The sequence below is a fragment of the Podarcis bocagei genome, assembly GCF_964188305.1.
Source record: "Podarcis bocagei genome assembly, chromosome: 6".
Taxonomy (NCBI): domain Eukaryota; kingdom Metazoa; phylum Chordata; class Lepidosauria; order Squamata; family Lacertidae; genus Podarcis; species Podarcis bocagei.
Window position 1 is genome coordinate 67,205,066 of NC_138130.1, and position 27,907 is coordinate 67,232,972.

Genomic DNA, 27,907 nt, shown 5'->3' on the forward strand with positions numbered 1-27,907 from the left:
AGTCCATCATCCAAGTCGTTGATAAAGATGTTGAATAAGACCGGGCCCAAGACAGAACCCTGTGGCACCCCACTAGTCACTCTTCTCCAGGATGAAGAGGAACCATGTGGCCAGCATGACTAAGCCGCTTCTGGCAAATCAGAGCAGCGCACAGAAACGCCGTTTAACCTCCCGCTGGAGTGGTACCTATTTATCTACTTGCACTTTGACATGCTTTCGAGCTGCTAGGTTGGCAGGAGCAGGGACCGAGCAACGGGAGCTCACCCCGTTGTGGGGATTCGAACCGCTGACCTTCTGATCGTCAAGTCCTAGGCTCTGAGGTTTAACCCACAGCGCCAAGTAAAACAATTGAAATACAGTGGTGCCTCGCAAGACGAAATTAATTCGTTCCGCAAGTCTCTTCGTCTTGCGGTTTTTTCGTCTTGCGATGCACGGTTTCCCATAGGAATGCATTGAAAATCAATTAATGCGTTCCTAGGGAAACTGCCTTCAGACCAGGTCCGGGGACAGTCTGTCCCCGGACCTCTTCTGAAGGCTGGGGGGGGACAAGGGCTTTTCTTCCCACCCCCAGCATTTTAAAAAACCCTGGGACAGCGGAGGACTTCTCCGCTGTCCGGGGGATCTTAAAATGCTGGCGGGCGGCATTTTAAAATCGCCCCGGGACAGCGGAGGACTTCTCCGCTGTCCGGGGCGATTTAAAAGCCCCTGGGAAGGTAGGCAGGGGGGACAAAGACTTTCGCCCCCCCGTCCGCCTTCAGAAGGTGTTCCCGCCCCCCCACCCCGCTTCGGAGCAGCGTTCCGAAGCGGGGTGGCTGGGGCAGGTGTTCCCGCCCCCCGCCCGGCTTCGCGGCAGCGCTACGAAGCCCGGCGGCTGGGGCATGTGTTCCCGCCCCCCCACCCCGCTTCGGAGCAGCGTTCCGAAGCGGGGTGGCTGGGGCAGGTGTTCCCGCCCCCCTGCCCGGCTTCGCAGCAGCGCTACGAAGCCCGGCGGCTGGGGCAGGTGTTCCCGCCCCCCCACCCCGCTTCGGAGCAGCGTTCCGAAGCGGGGTGGCTGGGGCAGGTGTTCCCGCCCCCCCACCCCGCTTCGGAGCAGCGTTCCGAAGCGGGGTGGCTGGGGCAGGTGTTCCCGCCCCCCCCCAGCCCGGCTTCGCAGCAGCGCTACGAAGCCCGGCGGCTGGGGCAGGTGTTCCCGCCCCCCCACCCCGCTTCGGAGCAGCGTTCCGAAGCGGGGTGGCTGGGGCAGGTGCTCCCGCCCCCCGCCCGGCTTCGCAGCAGCGCTACGAAGCCCGGCGGCTGGGGCAGGTGTTCCCGCCCCCCCCGCCCGGCTTCGCAGCAGCGCTACGAAGCCTGGCGGCTGGGGCAGGTGTTCCCGCCCCCCCCGCTTCGGAGCACCGTTCTGAAGCGGGGCGGTGGGGGAAGGTGTTCCCGCCCCCCCGCCCCGCTTCGGAGCACCGGGAGAAGCGATCTCCCCGCAGCCGCTTGCTTCAAAAGAGGTCCCGGACCTCTTTTGAAGCAAGCGGCTGCGGAGAGAAGCGATCTCCCCGCAGCCGCTTGCTTCAAAAGAGGTCCGGGGGCAGCGGGAAGCGCTTCCCGCTGCCCCCGGACCTCTTTCGAAGCAAGGGGCGGTGGGGAGAAGCGATCTCCCCGACGCCCCTTGCTTCAAAAGAGAAGACCCGCTGTCGTTTTGCGAAGCAAGCCCATAGGGAAATTCGTCTTGCGAGGCAACTCGAAAACGAAAAAACCTTTCGTTTTGCGAGTTTTTCGTCTCGCGAGGCGTTCGTCTTGCGGGGTACCACTGTACTAAACTGACCAATCACTGCCCCCCCCACAAAAATCCTGGCTACGCCCCCGTTTTTCTTTTGCGAAACTGTCTCCTTGTTATGCCGAAAGGGACACTTTTAATAACAGCACAGAGTTATCATCGCATTACACAACTTAATTGCTGTGGCTTCTTTCTGTGCAGCTTTAGCCTTTGCCTGATGCTCCTGCAACGCCCTTTTCGCACTGATAAGAGTGTATTATCCCAGGTGCATACAACAGGCGTAGGCGTGCGTGAGGGCCGAAAAAAAAGGGAGCTAAGGTGCTCTTCTCTCCTACCCCGCCCTCAGCCTTTAAAAAATCTCATTAGGAGCGTCTTCCCTTCGTATAGCTCCTTCCTTTGTGGCAGAAATACAACCGGTGCAGAGAGAGCGCGCGCTCACACCCCTGAGCCTGAAGGCGGTGCAGTGAGAAGGCTGCGCTTTCTCTGCGCGTTCACACGGCGGCTAAACCGGCACAAGGGAACAAGTCCTAACGCCGCCGCCACAAGAAAGCGCTTATTTCCGCGACCGCCCCGCCTTGCTCTGCCTGGGAGGCGGGCAAAAAGCAACAAGTCTCCCGCGATAGGAGAGAGGCAGGCGGGTGGGAGGGAGGAGAAGGGAAGGAAGGCGACTCTCCCTCCTCCCGCACAGGAAACGCGTGGAGGGGCAGCTTCTGCTCACGCTGCAGCGCACGTGTCACTCTCCGCGCGCCCAAGCAGGTCGGTATAAAGCGAGGGGCGGCTGCCCGAAGAGCACCTGCGGGTCTCCCCACTCTCCGCCACAGAAATGGCTCCGCTCCTTTCTTCTCCGTCTTCTATTGCCGTGTGAGGCGAGGCCGGCCATGCTCTTCCTGGGCAGGACGCCCATTCCAGCAGCCTAACCCCACAGCAACGTGGTAACTTGCACCTAGTCGCCGCTGCTAATGCACCGTCAGCACTGGGTACTCTTTATGGCCGTTTCCCGACGTGCTGCAAATCTAGAACACCCCCCCCCCCCGCCCGCTACCATTAAGAAGAGCAGCTACTGCCGCGCCGCCTGATTCTCGGCCGGCTCTTTGCTTATCTTTGGTAGCCGCCGCCGCTTCATTTCTTTGAAAATTCCCGTTTTGGAAGCCTAGCTTAAGCTTTTGCATGAATTCCAAGGAGGGTGTTTGAAATGCACGTCCCTTCGTTGGAGGGCGAGGGCCCGGCGGGACTTTCTGCTGGGATCCAGTTAGGAACGTGCCGGTGCACGTGGATATTGGCGCGAGGGGCTCGAATACGCTGCCAGTTTGCCGCTGCTCTTGTGGGCAAGTTCCCTTGTGCCGCTAAGAGAAAAGGATGCAGTTGGGAAAACCTTTGGGTTTGTTTTTTTAAGGCGAGGGGAGGAGGTTTTCTGCGGGGCATGAGAACAAGAGGGTCTGCTGTGTGGAAGGAGGTGGGCCTCCTCCACACAACAGTCGCTTTCCCTCCTTATTTGGGGATGGGGAACCTGAGGCCCTCCAGATATTGCTGGAGTTAACACAAGGAGAGCACTCTTGCCCTCGGACTCTGCATCTGGTCGGCCACTGAGAGAACAGAATACAGTGCTACCTCTGGTTGCCAACGGGAGCCATTCCGGAGGCCCGTTCACAACCTGAAAAGAACGCAACCTGCGTCTGCGCATGCATGGGTCACGATTCGCCGCTTCTGCACATGTGCGTGACATCATTTTGTGTGTCTGCACACGCGCAAGCGGTGAAACCCGGAAATAACCCTTTCCGGTACTTCCGGGTCACCGTGGGACGCAACCTGAAAATGCGCAACCTGAAGCAAATGTAACATGAAGTATGACTGTACAGTGGTACCTCGGGTTAAGAACTTAATTTGTTCTGGAGGTCTGTTCTTAACCTGAAACTGTTAGCACCACATTAGCTAATGGGGCCTCCTGCTGCCGCTGCGCCACCACTGCACGATTTCTGTTCTCATCCTGAAGGTAATATTTCTGGGTTAGCAGAGTCTGTAACCTGAATCGTCTGTAACCCGAGGTACCACTGTAGTGGATTACTGTACATGCCCTTTGGCCGGAACCAGCATGCTCTACGTTCCTACCTTCTTCATGCCCATCAGCCCCAGCCAGCCTCAGTAGTCAAGAATTATGGAAAATGCACACCCAACAAAATCGTGGGGCACGTGCTGTAAGTTCCCCAACTCCCCTTAAATAAACAACTGTATTCTGCTTACTTGGTTATGAACAAATTGATTTGAATCGCTGTGGAGATAGCTACCATTGCTTGGATATTTATGACTATCCTGTGGAAAATATGGGTACGTGTGTTACCTATCCCGTTTCACTGTTCAAATGTCAGCTCAGCAGTGAGACTGCTGTGTGGTCTTCTGCAAGTACATTCACCCATTTGCAATATGGCGCAACAATGCATCTTAATTGCAAGGTTTACTGAAATGATGTACACAAAATGCATACTCTTCGTTGGAGCTAAGTAGACCTGGGTTTGATCAGTGCTTGGACAGGACTAAACAGACTGAATTCTGGGATGGAATAAGGGTGGCAAATAAATATACTAATAAAGTTCTTTGAACATGAAAAGCCAGTGTGGTGTAGTGGTTAAGAGCGGTAGTCACGTAATCTGGGAAACCGGGTTCGTGTCTCCGCTCCTCCACATGCAGCTGCTGGGTGACCTTGGGCCAGTCACACTTCTTTGAAGTCTCTCAGCCCCACTCACCTCACAGAGTGTTTGTTGTGGGGGAGGAAGGGCAAGGAGAATGTTAGCCGCTTTGAGACTCCTGAAGGGGAGTGAAAGGCGGGATATCAAATCCAAACTCTTCTTCTTCTTCTGTATAAATTGGTAAGAATTATATGCTGCTGTTTTTAGAAAGGGCTGTTTCAAAACACTAGAGTGTTGCTTATTCTGAAATAGCTCGTTTCCAAATACTGCACAGCAGTGATGCACATCCTTAGCTTGTTAATGTTTTGATTGGGCCTCCTCAAAGATTTGCAAGGAAGCATTATTGCTGTCTCTTTTCTCCCTCCCTATTTTACATTTGCATCTGTCTGTTCCTGTTAACCCCATTTTCCTGCAGCTTTTAAGTAGGTTTAAACGCAGGGGGACATAAAGTGGTACCCATTAAAATATTTAGTTTAAGATGTAGTGGAACGGAAAATGAACTAATGTTTAATGAATTACCTTGCCTGCCCAGGGGACCGCATAGGTTGCTAAATGGTGCAATGGTGATGTGTGCGTAATATCTTTGAGCTCCAAAATCTCAACATGCTTTCCATGAAGTGTTTCTGTGGCATTGTTAACGCTACTCCCTAGCTGAAACCAGCTGCTAACAAGCAGGCAGTGTTCTCCCAGCAGAGAGAATGGGAGGGTGGATTGAGGACATCAGGCAATTGCCATTGTCACAGAAAATGTCATGGGATCTCTGGGACTCAAAACAGAGCAGAATTTTAAAAGCTTTATCTTAAAACTAGCATGCATGCAATCTGATAATGGAGGCTTGATGAGCTGAGGTGACCCTGCTGAGATGTGATTAAGTTTTTCCAAAAAGCCTGTGTTTTGAAAACATAGAAGAGGAGCTGTGAGCTGTATTAGGAAAAAAATGCTAAAGGGACTATCTCATGCAGAAGCAAACCAGTTAAGACTAATCTATGCATACATGTACATCACCCAGTGTCTTCTCAATCTGTATTTGCCTCTGGAAAAGAACAGAGTTTCCAGTTAGCTGACTTTCATATATGTAGTATGAGATAATTTTGACATATTTTAATAAGGTGATACTGACTTGCCCTTAAATATACATATTTGGTGTCAGATTCATTGAGCTATCATCATCAGTTCAGACCTAATGAACGTATATGTGAAGTTAAGGGGGGGGGTTGTCTTACATGTATCACTGTACATTGTTTGAATTGAATTGTATTTGCCATTTTACCACTCTCAGTTTGAAAAGGTCCTTTTGGCACTCTTCAAAATCTTTTTGTTTTAAAGACCTTGAGCAATTTAATAGATGCAAACCTGGCCACCCCTTTTGATGGTCCAGTCCTCAGCTGGTTTACCCAGGCTGCAGTTCTGTGCACACATAGGAGTATGATTGAACTTGGTCTTACCTCAGGCATAGGGCTCCTCCTCCTGCTTATTCATCATTTATCCTGATTTGCTTGCACAGAGCTTACTTGGAGGTTAGATTATATCTGGTCTTTTTGAGCATTTGTTCTTGGGACAGTTGTACAACGCACATTCATCCTGATTCACTTCCAAGGTGTTTACACTTCCTGTTAATCATTCATTCACCCCACACTTTTCAGTGCATTTTCCTCTCACTTTCCTAACTGCAAAAAGTCTGTTTTGTTGTTGTTTTTAAATGGATACCTTGCGCTAGGGTAACATAGTGCCTTAATCCACTTTAATTGCAACAAGCTAAAGTTGAATTTCTTTTGCAAAATAGTGATGCTCTAGAGGCACCCTTAATGTTTTTGCTACTTTATGCAGGACCATGCCCAAGAAAGGAGGGAGACGAGCTGCAGCAGAGAAGGAACAACGTTTGCCATGTAAACAAGCAAAAGTGGAAGCAATCTCCCCTTGGCTTATGAAATGTGACCATCCAGAGAGCGTATTTGAAAGTTTGATCTCTCCTGTCAAACAAGATGAATTTTTCAGAGAATATTGGGAGCAGAAGCCATTGCTGCTTCAGAGAGAGGAGCCTTCTGTGGCATTGTACTACCAGTCTCTTTTTCACTTAACTGACCTGAAAGACATGGTCAAAGAGGGTTTGTACTATGGAAGGGACATTAATGTCTGCAGAAGTATGAATGGGGAAAAAAAGATTTTTAACAAAGATGGCAAAGTCAGCTATGAACAGCTGAAGAAAGACTTTGACCAGAAAAAGGCTACAATACAATTTCACCAGCCCCAGAGATTTAAGGTAAGATCCATCAGGTGTCTGTTGTTGTTGGTTGCTTTTGGAGTTTTAATCTGGGATTCTGGAAATTTAGGGAGTAGGCTGTGGGACTATGAGCCTATCCTCTCTTACAATCAGCTGTTGCCAACCTAGATTGAAGAGTCCAGGGACACTGCTAAACTGACTGAGAAGCCATAAATTACTCCGTTTTTATATTGTTTGTTGTATATCAGTCCTAATTGGTAAACATCCTATTCCCAAGCAAATGCATAATATATTTCCTTTTGGCTAGTTCCGTTACCTAAAACATCCTGCAGTCTTGCAGAAAACATGGGCTCTTAGAACTACGATGATGATATAAAACCGGTATTTCTAGTGTAGAAGAAAGAATGATTCAGGATGTCCTTCTGAGTCTTTGGGAGGAAAAAGTCACCTTTGGAAGAGGTGAGTGAATGCCAGTTAGAAATTAGTATTCCTTTTGTGTACGAACTACAGATTGTTTTCAGGAGAATTCCCTTACAGAATCATGATTAAAGTATAACAGGTAGGACCAAAAATAAAATAAAATGTTGCAGTGTGGTCTAACTGGCTTAGTCTTCTTTCAGGTCATTCTTTGCCATTTCTGTCCCCTCCTCTGCCCCAGGTTTTCTGACACACACATCTGTCCAGCATTTTGTGGCCCCTGAGCATTGTTGTTTAGTTGTTTAGTCGTGTCCGACTCTTCGTGGCCCCATGGACCAGAGCACACCAGGCACTCCTTCCTTAGTCTGTGCTTATTAGGCCACTAGGGATTTCCTCTCTCTTCTTGCTTCAGCAAACTTAAGGATTCCCCTGAGGATGCTAACTCAAAAGACATCATGAACCATTCTCATTTGTACACTAGAAATACTGGTTTCATATCATCATCATTGGATTATCTGATACATAAATTATATGTTAATAATTGCTGTTGGGTAAAGAGGAAGTGTAACATATGATGAGCGGGAACAAGATACATATATAGTACAAACAATTGCTTTTTGTTTGCTATTCAAATTCAATTTGTGGATTATGGAATTATGACAGTGCATGAGAATATTCTATAAACTCAAATGTTACATACTCATATCCCAGTAGCCTATTTTTTGAAATGAAGCAATGAGCCCTTTTAAAAAATCTGTATAATGAAGTTACTAAACAAATAGATTTATAAGGAAATACTGCAGTTAATGTGCTAGTGCCTGAGCTTGTGCAAGCTGCTTCTACTTGATTTTTGCAGATTCCCTGCTCCCACTATACTATAGTCTTCCATGCCACACATCCAAGGCCTTTCCTGACAGCTACCTGGAGTGGAGAGTCAGGGGATGTCTGTGGTTGGAAAAGCTTCATTGAGTAAGCAGACATTGGCTTGCACAACTCGATTCATTTCAATAAAAATAACTTTATTTGAAGGGAAAGCAAAAAGGAGCAGTGATTTGGTTGGCTGGAAGGAATGGCCCAGCAACACTATGCAGAACAGGATTTAGTTGTATATTGCTACCTGTATAAGTGGCTTAATTGAGGTTTGCATTGGCAGGCATCTTGAAACCACTTACACTGGATCTAAGGAAGGAGACTGAATTTAGCATGTGTTGGAACTTCTGTTTTCTGCCTACTTCTCACCTAGCTTGCTGACATGTTTTCAGATAATGCAGCAGCTGTATGAATGCCTGTGTGTGCAACAGACACACTTTCCCTGTGGGAAAGTTGCACTCTTTTATTCTTCTGACCTTTTATAAAGCAGGTCAGGCAGACATCTTGTTTAGAGTGATACATGTTTTTGGAACAACTAGAGTGCAAATATAATGGGTAAATATGAAGAGAATAATGGAGGTTGCCTTGGCATTGTTACCTGTTTCTCTGTCTCTTCCCTCCTTTTTTCTTTTTCTTTTTAGGATGAGCTCTGGAGAATCCAGGAGAAGCTGGAATGCTACTTCGGCTCATTAGTTGGATCCAACGTTTACATTACCCCTCCAGGGTCCCAAGGCCTGCCACCACACTATGATGATGTTGAGGTAAGAGGACCCACAACGGCCAGTACGTTTCTTGTTTGCAAGAGTTTCGCAAAGTAAAATTAAGTTACAGGTAGGTAGCTGTGTTTGTCTGCTGTAGTCGAAACAAAATAAAATTAAAAAAAATAAAAATAAAAATAAAAAAGTCCTTCCTTCCAGTAGCACCTTAGAGACCAACTAAGCTTTCGTGTGCATGCACACTTCTTCAGATACACTGAAACAGAAGTCACCAGACCCTTATATATAGTGAGAGGGTGGGGAGGGGTATTACTCAGAATATTACTCAGAATGTGTGATCGGCTCATAGGTGTGGTAAACTACTGTTAATGACTGCAATTGGTCTTCCAGGAAAAAGCAAGGGGTCAGATGGCTAAAAATAGCTTTATCATGTATAATGAGATAAGAATCCAATGTCTCTATTCAGACCAGGTCTCTCCATGGTTTTAAGTTTGGTAATAAGTTGCAATTCAGCAACTTCTCTTTCCAGTCTATTTCTGAAATTCTTTTGTAATAAGACAGCTACTTTGAGATCTTGTATAGAATGTCCTGGGAGATTGAAGTGTTCTCCTACTGGTTTCTCTGTGTTGTGATTAATTTTGTGGAAGTCATTACATGCTTCCACAATAGTACATGGATGATGCGTGCACATATCACATGTGGATTCTGTTCGAAATAAAACCTAGTACTACTTTCAACATTTACAAGTATTCTGTTCTGAATAAAGAACTCACTCGCAACCAATATTTATTCCGTAGTGAACTTAGCTGAAGTCTGAGGAACGGTGAAGCTTTTTGATGCTTACTGACTTATGGTCTTTGCAGGTGTTTATCCTACAGTTGGAAGGAAAGAAGCACTGGCGACTCTATAAGCCTACTGTACATTTAGCTCAAGAATACAACACTGAGCCCGAGGAGAAGATAGGGACCCCAACACACGACTTCATATTAAAGGTATTCGTGTCAGAAACACCTCTGGGTGCCTGAGCTATAGATGAAGAAAATGTCTAAGACCTTGACATAGTTAGCTCGCTGTTGGCGAATAAGGTTGCCTGTCCCCTCTAGGTCTTAAAGAGAGAGATTGGTTGTCTTGTTTGACATGGCTTATTCCGCTATGCCTCTCAGTCACATTTTCCAGCGTCACTTCATACAAGCCTTTCCACTATTAGGAGAATGAGAGGGCACAGATGTGTCCTGGTGTTGTTCTTGTTATTTAGCAGTCCCATTTGGGAAGTTGATTTAAATTTGGGTAGTATTGTGAGCTTCTATCAGCTGGCAATGCTTCATGCATCTGTAGTAAACTGCAGTGAATATCGTGTAAATTTACACACTTCCAGGATTAATACAGAGGCACTTCGGGTTACAGACGCTTCAGGTTGCAGACTCTGCTAACCCAGAAATTGTACCTTGGATTAAGAACTTCGCTTCAGGATGAGAACAGAAAACGCGCCACAGCAGCAGCGGGAGGCCCCATTAGCTAAAGTGGTATCTCACGTTAAGAAAAGTTTCAGGTTAAGAACGGACCTCCAGAACGAATTAAGTTCTTAACCCGAGGTACCACTGTACCTATCAATGAAACAATTGCTTTGTTTCAGTTTGCTTTGCTGCTGTCTTATAGTTCTTATTTTATTGCTTAGTCTGAATTAATTGTACTTTGTTGTTTTTTGCATTTCTGGAGCTTTCTGCATTTGTTATTTAGTGCTGCGCAGTGTGTTTTATCTGTTGCTTTGGCCTAGTACCTGCTGCGCTGCCTTTTTAGTATTGATCATTGTAAGCCAACTTAAATACTATTCACTTTCCCCCCTTTTTCTCTTTTTTTTAATAAAAAAGTAGGTTTCTAACAGTCCATGTAGCTTGGCTGTAGGATTTTGGATGTCTGCAGCACAGCTCTACATGAAAATGGGGAAAATTCTGTGACATGACAGAATGGTCTATTCAGCTGTTTGTGTTTTTGTTATTGAGAGAGTAATTTTTCTTTATTTTGCAAGCACAGCAGTGTAGCCTTAATAAACTGTCAAAATAATTTATTTTTAACTGTCCTGCCCACATTTTCTTCCAGCCAGGAGACCTGCTATATTTTCCAAGGGGGACCATACATCAAGCTGACACACCTCCTGAGATATCGCATTCTACTCATGTGACCATCAGCACCTATCAGAACAAGTAAGCACTCTGCCTTATTCTTCATGTATGAGTTTTCTTGTCAGTGACTTTAAACTAAATGAATCTGGCAAGCTATTTTTATTTTGTTTTAGCTATAGAAGATTTATATTCTATACCGCTTAATTAAGCCAAGCTAACCAGTTTACATAAAGCAGGCACGTCCAAAGTCTGTTTCGGGGGCCTAATCTGGCCTGTTGGTTGGTTTAATCTGGCCCCTGTGGCAGTTTATTTCAATCCTAAAAAAAGCTCAACGATTTTGCTTGGCCCTTTGGTCGGCCCTCACAGCCCTTCACTTCATCAAATCTGGCCCTCTTTGGAAAAAGTTTGGACACCTCTGACATAAAGCAACATAAAACATTCATTGCATTCATTGTTTTGTTCTTAAGGGAAATAGTATTAGCTTAGAAGATCTGGGGTGGGGAACCTTCGGCCCTCCAGATGTTGCAGAACTACAACTCCCATCATCCCTCATGTCTTTCCAATAGGCAAAATCCTTAATTGGAACAAGAATCTCTGCTACATTAAGCAGGGATTTAGAGACAAGAATGGGAGGCAGTGAAGAAGTAGGAGAATAATGAAGTCAGGTCCTGGGTTTTATGCTGGGGTTTTGTGTTCATGTAGTAAACATAGCTGGAGGCAGCAAAGTGATTTAAAAAATAATAATCAAAGACTGATTCAGCAGCAAATGGAACTATAGTTAAGTTGGGACCAGAAGCAACAGAACAGCTGGTTTTTGAAGCCCATGGTACTTCGCTTCAAAGCATGTTTGTACTGAATATGTTCAGGAAGAGATTTCCATGCTGTGGTACCATGAACGTCATGTAGAATAGCCACAGTGCTAATTGGCCTTGTCACGAAACTCTTTGTTTCTTCCGTGGAGATTTGGCATTTGCCACTCTGTGGTCGTTGTAGACTCCTAGGCAGCCCTCTGGCTAGTTCCTCCTCCTTCAGAAGGACAAAGTTGTGGAACTCCTTTCCTACAGAGGTGTGCCTGTCACCTTCATTATATAACTTCCAGCAAATGTTTAAGACACACCTCTTTACCCTGCCTTTTGACACTTGAGATGTATACAGTGGTGCCCCGCAAGACGAATGCCTCGCAAGACGGAAAACTCGCTAGACAAAAGAGTTTTCCGTTTTGGAGGTGCTTCGCAAAACGAATCTCCTATGGGCTTGCTTCGCAAGACGAAAATGTCTTGCGAGTTCCTGCGGGTTTTTTTTCCTCCCCCCCCCCTTTTCTAAGATGCTAATCTGCTTATCAGCTGATCCGATAAGCCGCTAATAGCGCTAATCCGCTAATCCGTCAATGGGCTTGCGAGGCACCACTGTATTTTTAAGGCCCGCCTTATTTCTGTAGTTGTATGTTGTTTTAAACTGTTTTTAATCTTGAGTTATGATGTGTTTTGATGTTGTAACTTGCCCTGGAACCTTAGGGTGAAGGGTGGGTAATTAATAATAATAATTAATGGCCCATCCCAGGGAGGGGTACCCAACTATAATGCTGGCTTGATCAGATCACATTCCCTGGATTAAGGTGTTTGTCACTTCTCCTTTCCACCTAAATCCAAAGAAGCGCTCTAGGTTCTGAACCAGTGTCTGTCATCATTAATGGACTGGATGAGGGCGAACAAATTGAAACCTAATCCAAAGGAGACAGAGGTGCTCTTGGTCAGTCAGAAGGCAGAACAGGGAACAGAGATTCAGCTCATGCTGGATGGGCAAAGCACTTGCCCCCAAAACACAGGTTTGCAGTTAGGGTTTTCTCCTGGACTCAGCTCTGAATATGGTTGCCCAGGTCTCTGTGGTGGCCAGGAGTGCATTTATTTGCACAGTTAAAGCTGGTGCACCAGCCGCACCTGTTCCATAAAAGATGTCTGATTTGGCCACAGCCTTAGTTACATCATGTTCTAACACGCTATGTGGGGGCCACCTTTGAAAAGTGTTCAGAAACGTCAACTGGCTCAAAGAGCTACAGCCAGATTGCTGACCAGGACTGGTTATAGGGAGCAGGCGACTCCCTTGTTACAACAGCTCCACAGGCTACTGGCCTGTTTCAGCGCACAATTCAAAGTGCTTGTTATCACCTATAAAGCCCAATATGGCTTAGGTTCAAGCTATCTGAAGTATCAGATTCCCTCATATGAATCTTCCTGGGGAGGCCCTTCTCTCAATCCTGCCACCCTTACAGGCACACTTGTTGCAGACTCGGTGGCTGCTTCCAGACTGGAACTCCCTCCCTAGAGAAGCTAGACTGTCCTTCCCCCAGCAAGTGAATACCTCCTTTGGGCTTTGGGGAATTGACTGCTTTTAATGAAAGGGCTGGTCCCATTCTATATTTATTGTAATTATTGGTATGTTTTAAACAGATGTTATATAGTTTTTAATTCTATCAATATTTAACTGTATTTCAGGGATTATTTTTCTATGTTTTTAGCAGTTCTTATTTTTATCTGTAAGCGGCCTTGAGTGCCACCAGGGGAAAAGGGGTGGGATAATAAATGCCATATTTTTCCGTGTATAAGACTAGGTTTCCCCCCTAAAATATAATGTCCAAAATTTGGGTATGTCTTTTACATGGGGGCCATCTCCCCCTATTTTCTTAAATTGTAGTCCCCCAAAATAGGGGCGTCTTATATATGGGGTGCCTTATAGACAGAAAAATATGGTTTGTTTATTTATTTACCCACCTACCTACTTACCTCTGTTGAGGTGGACAATTTAATCCATTAGACTTTTCCATGCTGTTTCTCACCTACCTTTTCCGTACAGACCACACTGAAGCTGTGTTACACTATCCTAAGCAATGCAAGTGGGGCATCTTTCAGGCTCTTGTAGCTAGCAGCCTGTCAATGACCTATGCTTCCTTAGGATGCCCTTAAAGAATTAGACTATATTTCCTGATCACCTAGGATATGAGTACACATATGATAGTATTTTTCCTAAACTTCCTCAGTTTCAGTCCATGTGGGTTAATAGGATGTGCTGGATGAGCCCTTGACATTCAAAACCAGTTTTGCTTTCTCTTTATCCTCGGCAAGAAACATTGCTCTGAATTAACTGGCTTGGCATTAATGCCTTTGTTTCCCTCCCCTCCCCTCCCCCTTGTATGGCAGCTCTTGGAGAGATTTTTTGCTGGACGTGGTTCCTGGACTAGTGTTGGATACGGCGAAAGAGGATGTTGACTTTCGGAAGAGCATTCCAAGGCAGTTACTGATGGTAAAGATGCAGCGATAAAGAAAATGAACAGCAGTGTGTTCTTGCTGTCAGAGGAAAAGTGCATAGCCACCATTTTAAACACAGAGTAACTCCCATAATCTCCACTAGTAGTTTCATAATGTTGGAAGAGGTCAGCCTTGTTTCTTAGCAGCAGATCTTCTTTACTGCGCGGTCACATTTGTTTGCAAAACTAAGCCAGAAAGCTTTTTAAACCAAACAGTGCACAAGCTGCTCCCTGGCACCTATAATAGTCCCAGCAAGTGTAGGCAAAACTGCAGAGTTTTGTTATGGGTCTTGTAATAAAGAGAGCTAATTGCTAGCCTTCAAGTTGCCATCTGTAGCTTGACCCAGTAGCTTTCAAAGAAGAACACTAAATCCAAATTAATACCAAATTTTATGTTTTCATAATGTGGCATTTGAGTCTATGTAACTTAGCCACTGCTGCCTTCCCATAACTGACTACAGGAAGAAGAGTTAAACTGAACACTTGTTTGTTCAAAAAATCTTGCCTTTGCAATTCTGTCCCAGCACAGCAGGTGATGATGATTACAGTTTGTTATTTGCCCTTCACCCTAAGGTCCCAGGCTGGGTTGCAACAATAAAACACAACATTAATATTAAAACACAATATTGCACAATATTAAAAACTGTTTAAAACAGCTTATAATGACCAAAATAAGGTTGGGAGCCAACATCTGTAATGCCTGGAGATCTTTGGATTGCATTCTCAAGTAAATTAGGATCGTGTTTCTAACTACTAGCATAAATTCTTTTTGGTCTTTTTCTTTAGAAGGCGGATTTATCTGATTCATCCAAGCAATTAAGTGGCTTCCTGAGATGCCTTGCAGACCGTCTGGAAAATGGTAGAGAATTGAGGTCATCCGACATGAAAAAAGACTTCATTATGAACAGATTACCTCCTTTCTTGGGGACTAGCTTTGACTCTCTGGCTCCAGGTAACATTTTAAGTTTGCAGAGGGTGCTTTTCATAAAGTGTGGGGACTGGGAAGACAGTTTGTTCCATAGATGTAGCAGTAAACTGTACAATAAAAATATATTTACATATATTACATATGGAACCGGGCCATAGATTAGTTTAATGTTTGGATTGGTTCAGAGAGCCTGTACAGATGTTACATTTCTGAAGATTCCCTTCCCTTCTTTCCTTTTTTTGATATTTCAATTAGCATCTTAAGAGGGACCTAGATTATACTGCAGCAGCTACGTCAGTGATAGATGGCATTTAGCATTTTTTTCTAATTAGGAAAATAGCATGTGATCTTCCATGACTCTGCTTCAGCTGCTATACTGTACATACAAGCTGACTGAACTAAGGAGATATTTACAAGAATTAGCCAACTGCATTAACTTCTGCACCTGCTCTTAGTCAAGAGAGATGTAAGCAGCACAGGCTAGCTTGCTACTCCTCTCACTTAACTAATATTGCTATTCTTCCTTGTCTAGGTGGAGCACTACCAAAAATAGACAGTACAGTCAGGTTACGGTTTAAAGACTACACAGTAATTACAGTGGAACCAGACCTTTTGGTGAGTACAGAGGAAGTGCTTGTAGAGACTTGCTTTTCAGTGAGGAATTGGGTGTATGTTATTTTTAGGCTGCTTGAATCCCACAGCATGTGACTGGGATTTGCTCTGACATATCAATTCAGTTCTGTTTTGTAAAGGGAAAGTGTTAGTGTTTCGTAGGAGTTTCAAAGACAGCCTTTGAAATATAACCTGGTGCTGGCCTTAGCTACGGAATTTCCTAATTACTACTGCTAAAAAATAAGAAAGGTGAGGCTTCTAAAGTTATGGTAAAATGGAGCAAGAGTTTTGCAAGTGCTTTGATGTTGATTGATAAATACAATGTATTATCTGTTTTTCTCTTGTTTTTTAGGAAGAGTCTCGCAAAGAAATGGTTTTTGTCTATCACTCTTTAAAGAACAAGAGGGAAGTCCATATGATGGGGGATGAGGATATGAATGAGGATGGAATAGCAGAGGTTTGTTTTTAATTCTGCTTGTTAGGTCAGTTATTGATGAAGTCCATGTGGAAATTCCTTATTTCCAGATCTGTCTCTTCTAGCCCCTCTCCACACCTGGTGCTGGTCAGCAGTACGTTAAGTTTTTGCCAGACTGCTGTTTGGGTTTGTTGGTTTTAAAAGCTGTGTACATTTTGTTGGCAATATGAGAACGCTGCTGGGTCAGACCAAGGACCCATTTACTCCATTACTTTGTCCCAATTGTAACCAGCCAGATCTCCAAAAACCCACAGGTGTAGTATGAAGGTGGTAACTGATATTCAGCATATATTGCTTGTGTGCCTGGAGGTTGCATTTAGCTAGCCTAGTCAATGTAATATAGAAACATGTGTTGATAGATTTATAGTAACTGTGTTCATCTGCATAACAGCAGTAACTAATGGCCCAGGATATATTATTCATATTGGTGAGCATGAAATGTGTCAAATGTTTAGTTTAATATGGCGTTAATAACACACACGCTATCTTTCTTTATAGACTCATGGGTTACGATTTCCACTCTCACATATGGATGCGTTGAAGCAAATTTGGAGCGGTAACACTGTCCGTGTTAAAGAACTGAATCTGACTTCAGATGCAGAAAAAGAGAACTTGGTGGTATCATTGTGGAGTGAATCGCTCATTGAAGTAGTCTAGAGGCATGATCCAGTCAAAGTTAAGTACTCATAGGTCTCTTAGATGTTGCTGGGAGAATCAAGTGTGCCCTTAAATTAAAATAGAAGGGAACTAAGGCACCAGCCAGCCAAAGTTAAAAGTGCTTAAATCTGCCATTGCACAGAAACAGCAAAACATTACCTCAGGCATACAAAGGCTTTGTACATAGTTTTTGTATGCATAGGGAGTAAGGGTGCTACTAGGTTTGTTGAACATAAAAATAACAAAGAGAAGGGTAAATGGGGAAGCTGTGGCCCTCAAGGTGTTGTTGGACTCCCAAGGCAGTGGGAGATAAGCATCCCTGGTGCAAAGTAGGAATGAATGGTTCATGTTTTTCTTGGTTTCAGTAGTGACATAAGTACAGTGGTACCTTGGTTTATGAACTTAATCCGTTCCAGAAGTCCGTTCTTAAACCGAGACCTCGCACCGGTCGGCTTCTGTTCTTAGACTGTAAACCAAATCGTTTGTAAACAGGGCTGTTCTTAAACCAAGGTACCACTGTACACCTAAAGTAAGGCGGCCTGGTCTTGCCATACGAAAGTCAGTGACACCCCAAATTGTGGATAGTGCCATGGGCTGCAAACATAAAAGTGACGGCCCTTTTTGGGGGTGAAAGTGTGCTTTGTTGTATAGAAAAAGCCAGCCTACTGCACTGCATCTCATAAAGGATGCATCATGTAATTAGTTGCATGAAAAAAGCAACAGTAAAAGCACAAAGGAGCAGAAGCCACTTTATAACTATCTGCCCATGCCAAATGATACAGAATTACCTGGGTGTAACTATTCAAGGTGTATAAATTGAGAAGAACCACACACACATAAATATGTGATAGTAGTATGGCATCACAATAAGTAAGAATGGAACGTTGTTACTTACTGTGATGCTTCCTTCTTTTTTGGTAGGCTAAGGCATCCACTGTGGGTTGTGTCTTTCACATTTGCCTATTGTGTGAGCTTGCACCATGGGAGGCGAGAGACTGAAACAATTGTGGTTCTCGCACACTTTATCGTTTGCCTTCCTTTCTAGCCAGGCAACAACTGGATGGAAAACTACCACATGGTTCAGTTTGCTTCATTGATCAATTAATAACATCTGGGCAGCACCTCCCATAGATCAGTATGTGGGGCATATGTTTTTAATGCTCCTTCATCCTTACAATTCTGTACCGGTGTTATGAACAAAACCCAGGAGTCCTTTACCACATTCTTGCCCACCTCACCCCCAAATGCAAAGCATTGTCTGTTCTATTGTTTTTGTCTGCTGCTGTCCTTTACAATTTAGGGTGACTTGTGTTTTTTCTCAAATACTGTGATCTTGTATTTATCATGCAAGTTTCCTTGTCACCACAAGGTAGCTTAAAGCTACCTTTATATAATGGTTTGAATTGATACTCAGAAAACAAAGCAATACATCTCATGTAACGAAAATAAAACTGCTGATACTATTTTGAAGTATTTTTAATTCAATAGCACAGAGAAATGTCAACTATATACACTATATATAAGGTCACTTTTGGACAAAATGTGATAACTGGCATTCTGTTTTTTTTGGGGGGGGGGGAATTCTCCCTTGCATCATTTAAAAAAATATTATTGCAGTTTGTGATAAATATACCATGATCAGGATAAAGGCAATCCACCCCTTCTATCCTTTAACACTTCATATACATTAAATATACACACGTACATTCCAGTCAGAATGACCCTCTAAACTCTACAGCTCAAGTATTGTGTCTCTGTGGGTACAAGCCTTGTGGACAGAAATAGTCCCACGGGTGCAATAGAGCTGTTTTGGTCCCCAATACCACCATGTCTAATAAAGTTACTGGTCTTTCAAAGCACCAGTCTGTAAGTCCTTCACTTTCGGGAGCTGTGCCTGTGGTGGGCCTAGAGGAAATACAGCCGTACCTTAGAAGCCAAACGGAATCTGTTTGGCAACCAAGGCACGGCTTCTGATTGGCTGCAGGAGCTTTCTGCATGCAATCGGAAGCCACGTCAGATGTTCGGCTTTCAAAGCATGTTCACAAACCGGAATACTCACTTCTGGGTTTGTGGCTTTCAGGAGCCAAAATGTTCAACTGGCAAGGCATTTGGCTTCCAAGGTACGACTGTATCCTAAAAGTCTGCTGCGCTTAAGAGTGCAACTCCATTCATGCTTGCTTAGATTCCTGTTGAATCAGGCTTACTCCCACTAAGTGGGGTTTTTATTGTAGTCATAGTTACATAACACTGATACACCAAATGAGAGCATCTTATTTGAGGTTGACTGGATTTTACATCGGCTTGAAAGCACTTTTTAAAAAATGTGTTAAATGTAGTTTCAGAATTGTTTGATTTTAGCATACACAAATTCCATCTATTAAATAAGTGCTTCAGATGAAAATACATTTAAAGATCCTAGTGATGTAAAAAATGAAAAAGTAGGTGTATTATTTATTTTACAATCTAAAGTGCTTATTAGGATGCAGTGCACACACACATATGCAGCATTTCACCTTGCATAGCTCCCTTGGTTCTAGAAAAACTAGGTTTTTTTAGGATAGGAAGACTGAACTGCTGGTAGAGGTTGTGCAAGAGCCAATCAAGGCTGCTGTTACTGGTGTGAGCTACTGCAACAGTTTGCGGCCCAGGGTGCCTCTGCTGCTTCTGCAACCAGTGACAGGAGATGTGGCAAGGTCAGTTGTGTCTCCAGAATGCATGTGGTTGATGGCACAATGCAGCAGAGTTGTGGCTCAAGCCCTTAGGTAGATGTTAATATATTAAGAATGCCATATCTTCATTATAAAAATAGAGGTTTCCCCCCAAAGTTTTTACTTTTTCCTTAACTGTACAGCTATAGCAAATATGAGAAATCTAGTCTTACACCGTTTGGTTTTAGCTATTCAAGCTTGATGTTCAATTGTTTCCAAAAAATACATTAAGGTACACAGAAATAACGAACTGATCCAGCTTTCAGGTGCATAACACAGTTGCATGGAAAGCTACATGTGCAAACAGGCCCTGAACATGTGGCCACCATTTTCATTTATTGACATAAGAGGTTGCATACCTCAAGCCCTTTAAAAGTGGTTAAAATTCTGCTAAATTCAGTCCTGTGGCTCCTCATTTCCTGCCAAAGCAGCTAGTCAGAAGGATTTTAATTACCAGGGGCTCCAGATACACTGGAGTGAACAACTGTATTAGACTGCAAATTTAGTTTTAAACTCAGACATTGTTTTGCACAATTCCAATTTAAGTTTGAGTTTAAAACTATGAGGAAAGTGGAAAGGTTCTTGCAGGATAGGCAGAAGCAGAGCCCCAAGTCTGAATTTATCTTCAACTGGAATTTTCATATCCTTTTACACTTAGGTTTTCCGTATTTTTGGAAAGGGTGTTTTTTTAAAAAAACCAATTTGCATATGTAAAGTGGTACAAATAGTGCTGGTACAACTTTCCAGAAAACAGCTGAATGCGTGGTGTTGACTTGTTCTCTAGTGGATGAACTACGCTAAGGCTTAGAGCTATGTTAAGTTATCAAACACTTTTGGCGTTCTGATTTTAATAACTCATAAGTGGAAGGAAAAAAACCCAGGGCACAATCCAGCCAAAGTTAATCACTGCAAAAACCAAGCATATACTTTAATCTCCCTAGTTAAACACTTTTTAATCTCATTGGTTTTTAACCGGCTGGAATTGTGGCTACAGTAGGTAGACTAGAACAACAGCAGAAAGTTTTCTATACAAAATCTGAATCATTGCCAATATTTCTCTGTGACAATGCTCTGTGCATTACCAAGCTGCTAGTGAATAGTTGAAACTAGTCACTAGATCTCTTACATAAATTCTCCTCTACAATAACATACTATTGAGAATGGAGAATTAGCACTAAGCTTAACATTAAATAAGCTGTCTTTTCATATACAGTTCCCAAAGCATTTGTTTTATCGCCATTTTGAGTTACAATGATGAAACTTACCTGAGGCAAAACACTCAATTTTTCAAAAGTGAGATATATCTAGATATGAGGAAACAGTGCAATAATCAAAAAGCTTCTACTTGTAGCTTAAAACTGTAGGAGATGCATTTCAGCTCAAAATTTTGTTGTTTTTTAGCTCTCACATGATAAGGAAAGGGGGGGGTAAAAAACATATAATTAGCAAGTAGAGAATGTTTGCATAATCACCACTGTAGCATTATTGCTTAATAGGACTCTGCTGAATATGCCATTGCTCTTATGTAGTATATCTGTTCACAAGGGTAAAGAAGACAATATAAGATTCAGCATTCCATTGCCACTTAAAACATGTGACAGTTTTGGATTCCCTGGCTAGCAGAGTCAGGCACATTCTATAACACGCTCCAGTGCTGTGTGACTTCAGTAGTTTGTTCAACAGTGTTTTCATCCCACATTTGTTCAGAGTTTAAAATGCCTTTATAGTGGAGTGAGACACACTCACAATATTTCGAAGTCCCATATCTGTGTGCATTTGCTGGTGTCGAGCTGGTTTACAACAATGTGGCTCCTGTCATAATAATATCCTCCTAAAATAAGAGACATTTGAGAAGGTCAGTAGTTCACGTCAATTCATTATTGATTATTTATAAGCCTATTTTTTCCATTGCACTAAATGTGCAGTACTTGTAAAATGTTAACACCTAAAAACTATTTTTAAAATTGTTTTCATTAGAAAACCCTCTTTCAAGCTAAACTGGAAACAAGATGGTGATAATATATACACGTGATTAATTAGTCCTGCACAGTGTATTTCAGGTAAATTTTTTTTGCCTTATATTTTTTTCTGTTTTTCTAGCTTATGTAGGACAACTTTCCAGTGTGCAAAGAGCTGCTATCTATAAAGGTTTTCTTTATGATTCTGCGAACAAGTGGTTGTATTAAAGCTGCAGTGACGCCTGGGTCTGTCCAGACTCTGTTGATGCCCTGGCCCTGTTTTTAAGAGCCGGTAATTGTATTCTTAAGCAGAGATCCTAATGTATGCATGGCAATTTGGAACGCAAATACTGACAGACATGAAAAATTTGACCTCAAAGTCAGGCAGAAATGGCATACTTTATAACAGGGATGGCCAAACTTCGCCTCCTGCTGTTTTGGGACTACAATTCCCATCATCCCTGACCCCTGATCCTGTTAGCTAGGGATGATGGGAGTTGTAGTCCCAAAAACAGCTGGAGGGCCAAGTTTGGCTCTATAAGGCAGCACTACAGAGTATTCCCCCTGCCCCCCCCCCCAAAAGCTAAGCAAAATATGATCATTGTAGCTAAATGGATTATCCAAATTCAATGTGTGTTTTATCATTGTTTATAAACACATGACTCTTTGATTTGGTTTCACTGCATGCTTATGGAAACTGCAGCTGCTGCTGCTAGCATAGCAAAGTAATATTCTTTTAGATTCCATTGTTACTGGCAAGACAAAAAACAAAGAGTCCTGCTGGATCAGACCAAAGGCTCATCTAATCTAGCCCAGCATCTTATTTTCGCAGCGACACCACCTCCAGTTAACCCTCCCCTGGCTTTCCTACAGCGTTTGTACCCAGAGATAGTGTGCCACTGGTTCTCTCCATTCCACTATGCTTTCCTTTAAAACCAAGCACTACAGCTTGCTTGTTCTGGCTTATAGGCTTCTAGCATCAGTGGATAAACACCTATACATGGTGTCACTATCTCTGGCACATACCCTTTAACTTGAAGTGCTTTCACCTCTTTGGATTTTTGTCATGATCCCCTACAAATACATTCATTGCGTAGTTCTACCCTGCTCTTAAGTTCGACAATTATAAACATTATTTGGACAATCAAGTCTGATACTGACAAGGGCCATCCTATTCAGAAAGTGGACCAAGGAACTTCGAGCATTACTAAGCTTAAAGCTAAATGAAGCAATTACTTCTGGTGAAATACATCCTAGGAGGCATGATTTTCATAATTCGAGTATCCAATGTGGTTTTGACGAAGAAGCCTTTTGACTTCAGTTCCGAAAAGATCTAAGGATATTGCTATTTAGATGGACTAAATGCATTCGTGACCTCAGTGTGCAGAAGAGCTCGCTATGTCCACTTTCTAAGTTATTCCAGGTAAGCTTGACAATTATTCAGGGTAAGCTTGACATGACCTAAATCTAGTTTAAGAGCCTTAAAAGGGGAGTGAGGAGACAATTGTGTGAAGACTTGTATTTTTGTACCAAATTAAAGGGGCATATAAAACAATAGCTAAAGTCTACCTTTGATATCGAGAACCAGTTGGTCACTGAGGTATGAGCTGATGGTCCCATCTCTGTTGAGCAGCCACTTCTGTCTTGCCTTCCCATGCTCTACCCACAATGCGACTTTAGCTCCAGGAACATCTCTGCCTCCAATGACATCAAGGCAAGCATCATTAACCTAGATAAATTGGGGGAAAGAATTTGTTCATTGCCTTGGTGGGCTCTAATATTTACATATTTCTAACGGATATATGCCCTACGGAAAAGTACAATAGCAGGAATATAGTCTCCAGCAACAAGAAGGCTGGATCCATCATACCACCAAAATAAACAACTGATTCACCGAGTACAGGGTATCACTGTTTTTAGTAGACAGTTTAAAGCACGGTATGAAGAGTAAAAAAGGACTGGTGCAACAGGCCAAAGCTCATTGTTAGGCATGCGTATGCTCGATAGCAGGGGTTGGGAACCTGTGGTCCTCCAGATGTTGCTGGACTCCTAACGCCCATCATGTTGACTGGGGCAGAGGAACATGGGTCTCCAGCAACATCTGGAAATCATCTGGTTCCCCATCCCTGTTCTACAGACACAGGTCTATCTGTGACTAGTTGTATTAAGGCAATTGGAACGAAATGGTGCCCAGGACCTGGAGTAGATTCTAAGCATTGAACAAATGGAGACAGTGATCTCAGTGCTATCAATTTCAACATACGTAACTGAGGACAATTGCCAAGAAGGAAACTTTTAAAAAAGGAGGGGATTACGGCAGGTTTGGCCTAACCATAAAGCAAAATGTAGCAATTGCATCTTTAGTAGTGTGCTAGAAGGCATGGTTTTCCTTACTCAGTTTTTTTACAGATGCATGATAAAGGTGGTCTGAGAAGTCTGGTACAAATTAGCACACTCCAATGATAAAACACACACTAAAGTAACCTTTTAGAGAGGTTCTTCTCCCAAGGAGACATTCATGCAAGGAAATGAATCACATGCAGAGCTAATGCATTTGAACTTGAAAATGATACAGGAGTCAAAATAATTGTTCTCCCATGAAGGCTTCTATTAAAAAAAAAAACCCTTATTTTTCTGACACAGTGTGCTGTTTGCTTTTAAAATACATTACCTCATTTCACCCTGAAAAGTTTGCAGTTTCAAAGCCTTATTCATATGAATTAGAAACATTAATTTGTGGATGCAATGGAAACTTGAATTTGGAACCTGGGCTGTTGAAGAAGCAAGCTATGGACTTGTGAGAGGGAAAAGGCAGGAAGGGTTAGCTAGCTTTCCTAAGCGCCTAAAGTGTTTCCACTGCCCATTGCATTACCCTGGTCCCTACTTGCACAGAAGAAGAAATGGCCGGGCTTTATAAACAGACAAAATTGAGGATGATGACATTGTCGTTTCAGCTGCTAGCAAAGTACCTTGGACTTGAGAAGTCCAGAACAGTAGCGCCAGATCTGAGTAGTCTTGCCATTTAATGGGGAAAGACATAATGATGCTGCTCTTGCATCCATTAGATTCCCAGCCACTGTCAGGTATTTGTCTAGGGATCGGTTCTTTATTCTGAAGTACGCTGCTGGCTGAAACAGAAAAGAATAATTACCACACACTTCAGGGACAGGTATGTGTCTCTGTTATAAATCTGCACAAATACATTTTTCCTTCTGATGTAAACATACAACCTCTGTTTGCATACCGCATGCATAAAAATGGTAATGTACTTCCACAACTAAATGAATACTAGAATTGGACATGGTTTAGGTTCCATTCAGCAGAAAAGAACTCCCTACCTTTGCCGAATGTAGGATCAACATTTTTAAAAGATGCATGTATTCTGCGAGAAGAAACAGACTTTGTAACTGGTACCTGCTTTACAGGACGAAGGGAGCCAATTACTTTCCAGCCACTAAACTGAGTCCAGTTCGAAATCTTGCTGGGTTCAAGGAGAAGTTGCTTCCCTAAGAAACCGCATCCTTCATATGCTATCCATCTAGTTCAAAACAGAATGTGAATTAACTATGTTAGTGCGGTAAAATTTCAACTAGACAAAAATATGCAGTAAAGTGTTTTTAACTGAAAATATACTCATGCTTCGCATGATCGCATTATACTAGATGTTGAGTTGTAAGCCATTAAGGCTTAAATACTATGCATATCTTAGCGAAACCTACTTCCAAATAGACATGTAGAAGATTGGACCCAAACATCTGATTAGCCTATGTGAGGAAAGACAGCAAACAGCCTTTGCCAACTTTGACTATAATGAAACAGAGACCAAACTACCACATCAGATGTTCACAAAGGAGTATCACCCTCCCATTCAGATAGGATTCTGGTTATTTTAACAGCTCTGGGCAGCAAGTTGGCATTTCCCCAGAGATCTTTCTAACATGTCTCCCTATCATAGGGGAAGGAAAAGGGAATGGGCAGAAGAAATTCAAATCAACTTTAATTTCAGTTCTAATTCAATCCTAAAAAAATATTCCCCCAGTGATAATCTCTCTTAGTTGTTGCAGCCTAGCATATGCTCAGCAGACTTTTGCTTTCTTCTTCATGGAACACTCCCCCTTTCCATCATTTAAAAATACCTTGGATGAGTAATGTGGCATTGTAGCCTATACTTGTAACTTCTAAGGGTATTTTCAAGGCAGAATATTGCCTTATGTTGTTTAAAGAGCGATGTTTATTTTACAACAGACACTGCATCATAGTTGTTGGAAACCTGAAATTTATTATATAGCAGGTTTTCATTTTTCTCCTCCTCTACCTATTCTAAAACAAGGCTGGCTGTGTGATTCCTGTTTTGCAAGTTAAATGCTTTTATCTAAGACAGCCATTTATTCTTGCATTTTTTGCTTGTTCTGTCCTGCTTGAAACATGTTAGCAAATAGTTCCTCTGATCTTCACTTCTGCCATTACAAAATAAAGTGCTGCAAGACTAAACATTTCACTACTTGAAGTATACATATATGCACATTTACTGTGTGTGTATATCCCCAAAAAGCACTTGGATTAATACAGTATTCCATGCAGTTCCTTCTTATGGAAATACTAGATGACGCTCAACAGTGTCATCCTGCTTGTGCAATGTTAGGACTTCTACTCTGTAGAATAAAGTGATACTTACAGTCCACTTTTCACCCACACAGACTGGGTAAGAAAATGAAGATCCTTATTCAGGATTGAACTGGCTGCTTCTTGCAAGTGCAGCTCTCTGCCTTCGCAATTCTCCAAAGCGAAAAGGCTGATCAAAGGCTCGGCAAAAACCTACAGAAAAGGGGAAAGCTGGTAACATCTGCACAGCAAATGTCGCTGTGAAGGTAGTTCCCCATTTCGCTAGTGTCTCTACTTGCAAGGTGACAACTCCCTCCAGGGACAGGTATCACTGCACATTTGGCTTCTGAACAAATCAAGTTAAGGAACATTGCAAACTGTTCGAAGCCAGCAGCGAGGCTTAATAGAGTGGCAGAACAACTGCATTTGGGGCCCCACAACTCATGATGGCCAGGGCTTAAGGTGGGGGAGGGGGCAGGTGGGGAAACCACCTTTCTGCTATGCCAGGTCCAGACTAATACAGCAGAGAAGCCCAGATTTGGCTTCCTGCCAGAACCTGGACAAGCTTAGGACACAGCACATACTTGGTTGGTCGAGTTCTATCCCTTCCCTGGCCTCTGAAACACTTGTGTGTGTTTTTTTGGGGGTGTGTGTGTGAATATGCTGTCTACTGCCAGTGGTAGCTTCCACCCGCCCCATGGTTTACATGAACACATGAAAGTAGAAGATAGCCAAACAATGGCACAGCCTAGAGAAGGTCTCCTCAACTTTGGCCCTCCAGATGTTTTGAGACTAGAATTCCCATCATTCCTGACCACTGGTCCTGCTAGCTAGGGATCATGGGAGTTGTAGGCCAAAAACATCTGGAGGGCTAAGGTTGAGGAAGCCTGGCCTAGAGGATCAGAACAGTTTTCAAAATTGTTGGTAAACTTGGATGAACAACAACATTGTCAGCAACAACAGAGATTGTGGAACAGTCCTAGGCACACCTACCTAGGAGTAACCCCCAATGAACATCATGAGTGGAATTGTCAAACAATTAGGGTTGGCAATTTTTAAACTGGCCATTGTTTCTGCACTTTCAACTCCTAATTGATTAGCACTCATTAGGAGGTACCAGCCCTGAGTGCTCACTCGAAGGACAGATTCTGAAGCTGAGGCTCCAATACTTTGGCCGCCTCATGAGAAGAGAAGACTCCCTGGAAAAGACTGTGATGTTGGGAAAGATGGAGGGTACAAGGAGAAGGGAACGACAGAGGACGAGATAGTTGGATAGTGTTCTCGAAGCTACCAACATGAGTTTGACCAAACTGCGGAAGGCAGTGGAAGACAGGAGTGCCTGGCGTGCTCTGGTCCATGGGGTCACAAAGAGTCGGACACGACTAAACAACAACAACAATCATTGCTATCCCATGAAAAGCTTCTCCTGCTAATCCCTGCTCATTACACTTCTGCCAAAGGCACAACAGCAGCTCTGGCCATTATTTTCTGCTCAGGTGACAAAGTTCCACAGATAACATTCTATTTAACTCTGACCTACATGACAGACTTTCATAGAATCAAAGAATTGGAGTTGGACCATACAGTCTTCCTCAAACTATCCTTTTATTTTTTCCTAGTGCAACTATATTAAGGACTGAGAAATTGTCAAAGCTATATCAACAGTTGTTAATGTGGCAGCTTCTAGTAATTATGAATATGTAAGCTTAATATCACATATCTTTTATTATATCATTTTGTGTTTACTTTCAATCCTAGCCAGATTTAAAATAAAATAAAAATCCAACTAAAACAACTAAAAAAAGTGACCTTAGATTCTGTTGGCAACACAAACCAAATAAAAGCTGGTTGTACTGATAAGCATAATCAATTAATCAGC

At 43.2% G+C, this 27,907-nt stretch overlaps 2 protein-coding genes across 4 annotated transcripts in view; one reads left to right on the forward strand and one right to left on the reverse strand.

Annotated features, from left to right (window-relative positions):
- Window positions 1-2,265: 2,265 nt before the first annotated feature.
- On the forward strand, window positions 2,266-18,223 carry RIOX2 (ribosomal oxygenase 2). Of its 3 annotated transcripts, none has more exons than XM_081199013.1 (10): window positions 2,266-2,518; window positions 6,271-6,703; window positions 8,593-8,712; window positions 9,531-9,659; window positions 10,765-10,868; window positions 13,982-14,084; window positions 14,875-15,040; window positions 15,549-15,631; window positions 15,981-16,085; window positions 16,602-18,223. In XM_081199013.1, the coding sequence occupies exons 2-10, from the start codon at window positions 6,275-6,277 to the stop codon at window positions 16,758-16,760; spliced, it is 1,398 nt and encodes a 465-aa protein (XP_081055139.1). In that variant the 5' UTR covers window positions 2,266-2,518; window positions 6,271-6,274; the 3' UTR covers window positions 16,761-18,223. The 3 variants fall into 3 exon arrangements, with proteins under 3 accessions (XP_081055139.1, XP_081055141.1, XP_081055140.1); XM_081199015.1 differs by lacking the exon at window positions 2,266-2,518 and adding an exon at window positions 2,525-2,739; XM_081199014.1 differs by lacking the exon at window positions 2,266-2,518 and adding an exon at window positions 2,525-2,694.
- CRYBG3 (crystallin beta-gamma domain containing 3) overlaps window positions 18,222-27,907 on the reverse strand; it is a 63,251-nt gene continuing 53,565 nt past the window's right edge. Inside the window, exons 18-22 of the mRNA XM_081198860.1 lie at window positions 26,102-26,241; window positions 24,841-24,964; window positions 24,396-24,554; window positions 22,996-23,155; window positions 18,222-21,299 (exon numbers count right to left, since the gene is read on the reverse strand). Of these exons, the coding sequence (XP_081054986.1) occupies window positions 21,211-21,299; window positions 22,996-23,155; window positions 24,396-24,554; window positions 24,841-24,964; window positions 26,102-26,241 (672 nt within the window). The 3' untranslated portion in view covers window positions 18,222-21,210. The remainder of the gene's footprint in view (window positions 21,300-22,995; window positions 23,156-24,395; window positions 24,555-24,840; window positions 24,965-26,101; window positions 26,242-27,907) is intronic.

Bases quoted from the DNA above. Each gene is read 5' to 3' on its own strand.
- RIOX2 (XM_081199013.1), top strand. From the start codon at position 6,275: ATGCCCAAGAAAGGAGGGAGACGAGCTGCAGCAGAGAAGGAACAACGT. The intron at 6,704-8,592 runs GTAAGATCCATC...TTTTCTTTTTAG, and splicing joins ACCAGCCCCAGAGATTTAAG to GATGAGCTCTGGAGAATCCA. The intron at 15,041-15,548 runs GTAACATTTTAA...TTCCTTGTCTAG, and splicing joins CTTTGACTCTCTGGCTCCAG to GTGGAGCACTACCAAAAATA.